This window comes from Elaeis guineensis, chromosome 8 (genome assembly GCF_000442705.2).
Source record: "Elaeis guineensis isolate ETL-2024a chromosome 8, EG11, whole genome shotgun sequence".
NCBI lineage: Eukaryota > Viridiplantae > Streptophyta > Magnoliopsida > Arecales > Arecaceae > Elaeis > Elaeis guineensis.
This window is the reverse complement of record NC_026000.2, coordinates 127,782,786-127,792,268: the sequence shown is the minus strand read 5'-3', so window position 1 is coordinate 127,792,268 and position 9,483 is coordinate 127,782,786. Positions and strand designations below refer to the sequence as shown.

Genomic DNA, 9,483 nt, shown 5'->3' with positions numbered 1-9,483 from the left:
TTCCTCCCTTAAACTTTCTTACATCCCATTTGGACCTCAAACTCTTATCACTCTTCAGCAATAAACACTCCCATCCAATCCTAATGGTCTTTGTCCTTCTCAATCACAGAGCACCCCACCCACTCAAAATTCATGGTAACTTCTCTCACCCGTAAAAGCTGATATCTGCGGAAGTTCCCATGCAACTTCCTCCCCATTCCACCATTCCCACGTAATCCTCGAGCACCTTCTTTGCACCTCCCAATACTCCTATCCAAATTTTAGCCTTGCTTCCTGTCCCTATATATATATATATACAACTGATGACCTCCATTCACCTCATAGCACAAACTCCATTCACCAATGGCTACTAGTGCCAATCATTCCAAACCATCCAAATGGCTTTCCAACAAGGCCTTCAAGCTAAGCCTCCACCGCCTTCGCCGCTCCAAGTCCGGCCCGCCGACACCTCCACCTTCCCCACATGTCGATCGGCCGAAGGAGTTCCACGAAGCATTCCGGCGCTTTGATTGCGATGGCGATGGTAAAATATCGAGTAATGAGCTAAGGGCCTTCTTCGCATGGGCCGGTGAGGATATAAACCTCGATGAGGCCCAGCAGGTGATCGCCGATTTCGACTCGGACGGCGACGGGCTGATGGACTATGATGACTTTGTTAGGCTGATGGAGAGAGATAACAATGGAAGGGATGAGGATTTGAGGAGGGCGTTTGAGATGTTTGAGTTGGAGAAGGGGTCAGGGTGCATTACACCTAAGGGACTGCAGAGGGTGTTGAGCCGTTTAGGAGATGTGAGATCTATTGAGGAGTGTGAGACCATGATGAAGGCTTATGATCTTGATGGGGATGGGGTGCTTGACTTCCATGAGTTCCGCCGCATGATGACTTGATGCTATTTGAGTTCATTGCGAGTGTTTTTTTGGTGCAGTTGTGCTCCAATATTTATAGTTAGCATGCATGTTTTAGTGCCAATTTGCCTTGTAGTTGTAGTTCGGTTGTAGGTGCTATCAAGGCTGATATCTTTTGTTCTCTAATGAATGATGAGAAGGAGCTTAGCTTTGGTTTTCCTTTTGAATTTTTTTTGAGTTGTATGTGGACTAGCTGTGAATTTTCACTTATTTGAGCTTGCAACAATGCCTTCTGTATGGTCCATTGCTAGCAAGCCGATGCAGCTCTGGGTACCAATTAAAAAGATATTGCCATTATTAATTCTCCATTTGTTATTAACATAGTCTGAAAAATATTTATAACATGGTATAATCTGAGGAATAGGGTTGATATTTATGCATGTCTATTCTAGTATTCAAAGCATTATCCTCAAATTTAACATATAGAAGGCTTTTGTTGTATGTTGTTATCCCTAATGTTCATGTGCATCATAGGTGCATGGCCATACACAACTTATGCAAAGACAAGTAATTTAGATGGAGAAACATGGGAAGGTTAATTAGATAGACTAATACTTTTATTTTGATGATGTGACATGTGGCATCATGAGGTTAATTATCAGTCCATCCAACCACTGCACAATTAGCAACCCAACAAGATGACAAAAACATGAACCATCCTTTAACCATTTGCAAAGAAAAAGCCATCAAAATTAGAATCCAAAAAGTTACACTCATCAGATGATATATATCACAAGCAGTAGAACATGATATTGAACCATTGAACTCACACCATCCACAATGTGAATTACTTCTGAGTCTGAGACCTTGCATGGCTGAGTTGCAGTGCTGTGGCACTAGTGTTTACCATTAACCTATCAGGATATGGAGCTGAGACATATTCTCCATGATACTTGCTTGAAAAGATCAAATCTTGTAAGCCCACAACAGCTTAGGTAATTATTATTTAATCACGGCACAAACCTTGGATTTCTCGAATATTTATTTTACTTAAAGTAGTTTGCCATAGCTGGTGTACCGGTCGTGTGACCAAGTTGCAGTGCTCGGTCTCAGTTCCTGGACGACCAATGACTGCACTCTATTATTTCTGACACTGTGAAATCGCGTTGGAGTAAGATCGGTTATTTAGCGTAAAAATTAATGTCTTGTAACTCAAAATGTTCAGCAATTGGGTGCTACGTATTAGATAATATCTTCTCTCTTACTTAATCAAATAAAATAATATTGCTTCAAGTAATTAATAGTTTAATATTTATTTTAAGTTCATTTTATGTGATGAGAAATGTTATGATTCCTAATTAAAAAATGGACGAAGCCTGACTCAAATCAAGATATCTGTGCCAACCTCCAAAGATTTTACCAAGTATACTATTAACACACTCAACCAATTTTAAAAGTTGCATTTGCATTATTTCAAATAAAAAAATCCATTTATTCTTAGACCTGCATCTAATTCAACATATATTAATATATTTTAGTGTTTCATTATCCTGGATTCTGCTATCCAAGAGAAAGACTGATTGAAACCTTTTCTTTCCTCTTGTATTAATATGAAGTATGCACACCCACTCAGCTCCAAATAGAAAAAAAGTTGTCCTTTTAGTTGTGCATATTAGAAAAACTACATCGTCTGCTAAACACATGCACTTTTTGGATCTTTTTGTAAATACCATCTTAGCAAACTAATTAAGTTGGGACATCACTTCAGTTTTCCAATCGTCCCCCAGAATAGACCACATATAATTATGTCTTACAGTGGGATTTCTGTACATAAAATCCCTTTCAATCAAAAGAAGTATGCATGTCTACTTATAGAATATAGCTTGCAGCCTATAAATGTTGGTTTTGGGCGATCCTAATGAAATCCTGCAACCAGTATTCAATTTGATTAGTTTCTCATTTAATAATATAATATTGTAATATGGAAAAGCAATTATATCTCAACAAAAGTTATAAATTAAGCAATGATTACCAAAACAATGAAGCAAGTATTATATCACCAAGTGTAATTTAATGTTTAGCTGGTATGTGAGATATTAGTGTTTAAGTAATTCTTCAAGCAAGGAAAATTTCAATAAGTTATTGTATGCCCAAAAATGGCACTTGTTCAATGATGATCTTCTAGGGAGAGGAATTTTTATTGAAAGAGCAGGGAACGCCTTGACAAATTATGTGGTGATTGGGCTGGCTTGTTGGATTCTTCTCCCTTTCTCTTTTTCTTCTTTTTATGTTTCTCTTTTCCTCTATACCTAAGGGTTGTTTTGTTGCTGCATTTGTAGATGCCTGCATTTCTAGTCCAACAGCAACCAGAAATGTTGAATGCTAATGATAATTATTATATATAACACACACACTTAGACTATGATTATATAACTATATTATGTATTATAATTATATATAACATTATCATATTAAGAATTATGATAATATCTTTATAAACTTTTATTATTTAAATAAAATAATATTATTATCTTATGATTATTGAAGAAAAAGAGCAGCGATAATAGTTTTTAAGGCTATAACTAGAGCCTACATTTTATGATGCATAAATTTTGGTTGCGCCTCTTAAGATGCATTTCTATTCATTGCATCTAATCTAGTTGTACCAACCAAACACCTGTATCTATCCATCTGCAACTAAGATGCAATCAAATATCTCCTATTTCACCACAAAGTTTTCTATGGAGCACATTTGCCATGGAATGCAAATGTCTTTCAACTTTAAAATGGTGTCATTCAGTGAAGCATGTTAATGATAACATGATGGCATGATGAACAAAAGCATAGAAATTATGTGCCATCTATCTTGTGTTTCTATCAAAGAAATTCTACATACGTTAGGTGTATTTATGAACATGTCGGATAACCTCATCCATATCTTTTGTAAATATGCGATAACAATCAAGCAACACCAAATACCGCACCATTCACCATGGATGAAGGTCATTTGAGATGAATAAAATGATCAACATAATTTTCTAGTCCTACAACCACAAGTAGAGGCATCAATGGAGAACAACAATGTGCTAATTTAATCTAAAATCAACCTGAAACATGGGATTTATATGTGAAACATAAACTCAATGTCTTGTTGGATTGGATCTAATTAGTTCCAAAATCAAACCTAGCTAAGGTTTATTGGCTCGAGTTTAGATAGATCTATACTCAAAACCTGAAACCCGAGCCGATTATATACATCCATGTTTGTGTATGTATGTACCAAGTTTTCTCTTTAATCATAAAAAAATGTTAAATAAAGAGTAACGTAACCATAACCACTCACATTCCATCAAATTTCTATCCATATCATTATTGTATCTTTTGTATAATATATCTATATTTATTTAATATTTGCAGTTTGACTGGAGAATCTTTTTAATTCTTTATCTTTTGATTGCATGGACGTTTAAGCACAAAATTAAAAGATAAACAAATATCTCCTTTTTTAGATACAATATTTTATATTTTTATGACATTATTTTCTTTAGTTTCAAAGTTCACGAGAAGGTGTATTGGGAGCATGACATAATTTAAAAGGTAATCCAAAATATAGCAAAATAACTGACTAAATACCGGACTTTTCTATCCCAAAACTGACCTGTATCCAATTTTTATTTTACAATATTTTACAATCTAATATTAGCACAATAAGAGTTTTAGTTGGATTTGGATTCAAAATTTTGGACAAGATATATCTAAAGGACACCCCTACCGTAAGATAGCATTGTCCTGCTAAGGATTGCTCAGCCAGTCCTACTGATACATCCTTGTATATCCTGGTGCATGCATGCTCATTCTAATGATACTTATTTGAAAAAATTATCTATAGGTTCCTGGATGGATTTAAAATTATTTTTAAATCTTTAAACTTTTCAAGTTGAATAAAAAGTCTCTGAAATGCTAAAAATTATTTCTGTATAATCAAGGTATATATCTATATAACCTGAACATGAACGTACATAATCAAATATTGAAATTAGTAACTTGCGTAACCTAAAAATAAATATGTGTAACTTGAATATAAATCCGTGTAACCTGAACATGGACCTGTGTAACCAATCTGTGTGGACAGTAGGGATCTAGAAATAATTTTGTAATATTTAAAAAAATTTTATTCAATTGAAAAGTTAAGGAACTTAAAAATAATTTTGATCTATCCAAGATCTGTAGATAATTTTTTTTATTTATTTTTTAAAAATATAATATTATTTTAAAAATATTTTCCTATATACTTATCCTTTACTTGCTTCCTATCTATTATCCATCTTAACCTTGGATTTGTGAAGTATAATTATGTTAAAATATTCTTGCGGTCTCCGAACAAAATTGTACCATGCCCAAGAGCCAGCCTTTGTTCTCTTTCCATGAATTGCCCATATGGTCCCATGGCTTCTTGGTACGAGCATATCCTTGTGTCCTCGTGTGTCCCGACGTCCATGGTACCCCAAGTGTAGTTGAAAACTTCCAGGTGAGACCCCAGTCGTCCTCTGTTTGGTAGTTTACGACCACTGGGATTCAAGGCGCGGCTCCCACTAAAGATGGATGGCCGAGGGGGAAGCCCACATGCAACTTCCTCACAAATGGCAGTCTTTGCACTTTTCCACACTCCCACAAGGCTATAAAGTTGTAAACAATTTCTCACACACTTGAACTATGCCTGCGGGATCGACTTTTAGTCACTTCAAGCATTTCGGCACAAATTCATTGGATACCTAGGTCATGGAGGAGAATGATGAATAAGATATCACGACTCCGATCTAAAATTGTGAATCAAAGATCATGACAACCACTGCATACTCATAGAAAACTCTTTCCATAAGCATGCAAGACATCTTATCATATTATCTAAAACAACAGGAATAATTAGTCAATAATTTAAATCAAAAAAATAACAATCCAAATTTCAACTTTAATATCTCATAAATTCAATAATGATTCATAGGCCTTACATCCAATTCAATAAGACTTTCAACCTAAAATAAAAGTATGGAGATTCTACTTCTGATCACTCTTCCATTCAGATCTTGTATCATCTTAATTCCTCAACATCTGTAAAAATAGTAAAATAGGAGTAATGAGCTAGACAGCCCAGTAAGCAATGATCACTTTCAACAGATTTCATCAGGCCTTAAAGTAAATAATTATTTATAGAAAATAAACATATAGAGTTCATAAATTTGAAATCAATTTCGATTATGCAATATAGTTCATGCAAATTCATTTCTTTTTCAAAAATTCGAGTTTCTTTCGAGATTTCAATTTTTTTCATTCTTAAGTTATTTTCATCAACCATGAGCTATACCATATTTTTCTTGTGGCAGGTCATAACACCGCGTATCTTCTTACGGTGAGCTACGAATTATCTAATAGTAAAGTCTTTCGAACCGCTGGTCTCTCTGATGGTTTGTCCTGGTCTCTCTGACGACATAAACTCTCAGGACAAATCAATTGCCAACTATATGTCCCATTGCGGAGTCCTTTACATAGTCAGATTGTCAATTTATATTATTCTTATATCAAAATTCTTCATAAATCATATTTCATATTCTAATTTCAATAAGAAGATATATAATCATGTAGTATCGAAATCAATCAATATAATGCATCATGAAATCAATATGTTCAATCATGCTTCATCATAACATTTCGAAAAAGATATTTTTATAATAAAATATCATTCATTCAATTCATGCATCGTTTATAATTTATGTCAAAAAAATAATTATAATTTATCAATAAATCTAAAAAAATAAAACATTACTTACCTCGAACGCATTTCAATAAATCCATATAATTCTATAAATTTTTTTCCAAAATTCTTCAGTTCATAAATCATATCACAATATTCGATTATCAGGTGTCAATGATACCTATACAGATCAAATTCAATAATCAGAAAGAATACGAATATCATATTTCAATAGTTTAGATTAGGTCCGATTATCAAATTTATCTAATCAAAATCTAATTAGGACATAGATGATCCAAAGTTTGACTATCAGATCAAATCAGATTCGAAGTGATAGGATCGAGGTTTCTTTATTGGTTTCATAAAATCAAGTAGAGAGAAAAATCAAAGGAGAGAGAATTTATGAGGTACAATTCGAATTGATCAGGTGATACAATCCAATCTTACGATTAATCTAATATCTCGATTGATGAAAGCAATATATCAAATCAAATCATGGTCAGATCGGAATATGGATGATCAAATCTAAGATTCATGGTCTGATCAAGGTGTTGGCATACTATCTGACAACCACGGATCGGATGCTTTCACTAGAATCATTCAAAATCATCAAAATAAATTTTTTTTCTTGATAAATTCTAAAAAAATAAACTTCTAGAGAGATACAATTCTAAGAGAGAAATTATGAAGATGAATCTGTACTAATAGACGATACGATTCAACAAATTCGATTGATTGATCAAGATAAATTAATCAATTCATGTTGAAATTATCATATGGATAATTCAATAGAATCATAGGTGATTAAATCTAAAGATATTTGATCTGATCAAGATGGGTGCCAATACGCTGCCCGACAATCATAGATCAGGATTTTTTATCAGATCAGAAATATTAAAAAAATTTTCATTGACTAATCTTTTTAGAGAGAGAAATCGATCGAGAGGAGAAAGATTCTAGAGAGAAAATTTTAGAGAAAAAATTCATTTTGGATTCCTCAAATAATATGATTCAACAAATTCGATGATCAATCAAATCATGCTGAGATTATCATGTGGATAATTCAATAAAATCATGAAAAATAAATCTTAAAAATACTTAATCTGATCAAAGTGAGTCGGTGTACCGTCCGGTGATCACAGATCAAAAATCTATCACTAGGTCATTTAAATTCATCATCATTCTTCTCAAAATTCTAAAAAATCTTAGGAAAAGAAATAATCTAGAGAGAGAAAATAGAGAGAGACTAGAGAGAAAGAGAAAGTAGAGAGAAAAAAAAGAAGAAAGAGAAGAGAAGTCTATATATTTTTTTTTTTTTTTCTTTTTCTTTTTTTTCTTTTCTTTTTTTTTCTTTTCTTTTTTTTTTCTTTTTCTTTTTCTTTTCCTTCTTTCTTCTTCCCGTGGCTTCCTTTGGGCCGAAACAGGGACCTCACAATCCCCTCGATTAGTCGGCCAGTCAGGCCGCGCCGGCACGACGAAGGCCGGGACAGGGGGTAACCCTCTCGAGTTAGAAGAGCCAAGGCCGGCAGTCAGTAGCGATCCCGGCGTCGGAAAATCAAAGAGAAGAAGAGACCAAACAGGGGGTCCCTTCTCCGATGAAATCCGGCGACACCTGTCGCCGGCAGTTGTGCACAGTGGCACGGAAAAAAAGAGAGAGGAGAGAGGAAGAGAAGAAGGGCTTACCTCAGCCTCCAGTGACCCCACCGGCTAGAAATGCGGCGAGCACGAATCGAGGGGCCTCGACTTCAATCGAAAAAATTGGAGAGAAAACACTAGCGATCATCGATGATTGCTATGTCCTCTCACAGAGGAGAGGAGGGGGGTTCTTATAGGGCTCATCCTAGGGTCCTTAATGCCCTAGGACTCGATTTTTAATCAAAATCAGAGAAGGAGAAGACTCCGATCGGGAGTCTTCTTCCTCCATTTTTTTTTAGGCTTTGTGGGCTGGGTTTAAGGCCTAATTGGCCGGGCCATAATATTCTTCCCTCTAAAAAAAATTTCATTCTCAAAATTTTTCTTACTTGAGTCTTCATAGTTCTTACTGGAATCACATCCACAAATATTTAATATTCTAATTCTTGATATAAATTTATTCTTAAATCATTTCATAAAGAAAAGTCAATACATCAAATATGATCTGAAACAGAGCCATTCACTTCTTATTATCAAAATCAACATCTCAATGATTTTCAATATTTTAAGATTTCAAAATCATGCTCTCATTCCCTATAAAATAATGTTCAATACCTCATGACTAGATCAAAATCAAATCTATCTCTTGTAAATAGAAAAAATAATATTTTAATTTTTGAATAAGTATTTTATTTTTTATTTTTTATTTTTTTAAAATACTAGCCACTCTTAATCAATCAACCATCGTGAGATAGGAAAACATACTTATATGAATCATACAATGACATCTCAATCAATCAAAATTTAAAAATATTTTCTCTTATTCGTACTTTCAAAAGTTGAAGATTTATGATTTCAATCTCATTCTTAAACTTTTGATATTTTAATTCTCGATGCAACTTCATCGTTAAGTCATTTTATAAAGGTCAATATCACCAATGTTGATTAGAATCAATATCACTATTTTTAGTCATCGAAATTTTCTTACTTAAACCCTCAAACTCTTAAATATTCTAATTCTTGAAGTAAATTTATCATTAAGTCATTCTATAAGAAAAATCAATAACTCAAAAGTTGATCTAAATCAAAACTATTTTTTTTATAATCAAAATCAAATCTCTATTCTAAGTATATCAATTTTTTTTCTAAATATTAACTACTCTTAATTAATCGATTCACTATCAAATTAAATTATAAATAACTCCAATCTATCTTTTGTAGAACAATCATCAATATCAATAGATAATCTCAATCTT

General features: G+C 33.5%; 1 protein-coding gene across 1 annotated transcript; it reads left to right on the top strand.

Moving 5' to 3' along the window:
* Positions 1 to 329: 329 nt before the first annotated feature.
* On the top strand, positions 330 to 1,066 carry LOC105049661 (probable calcium-binding protein CML41). The gene has a single exon (XM_010929392.3). It carries the CDS (start codon positions 343 to 345, stop codon positions 886 to 888), a length of 546 nt encoding a protein of 181 aa, XP_010927694.1. The 5' UTR covers positions 330 to 342; the 3' UTR covers positions 889 to 1,066.
* Positions 1,067 to 9,483: the final 8,417 nt, after the last annotated feature.

Excerpts from the sequence above, each read along its gene's own strand:
- LOC105049661 (XM_010929392.3), top strand. The coding sequence starts at position 343 with ATGGCTACTAGTGCCAATCATTCCAAACCATCCAAATGGCTTTCCAAC.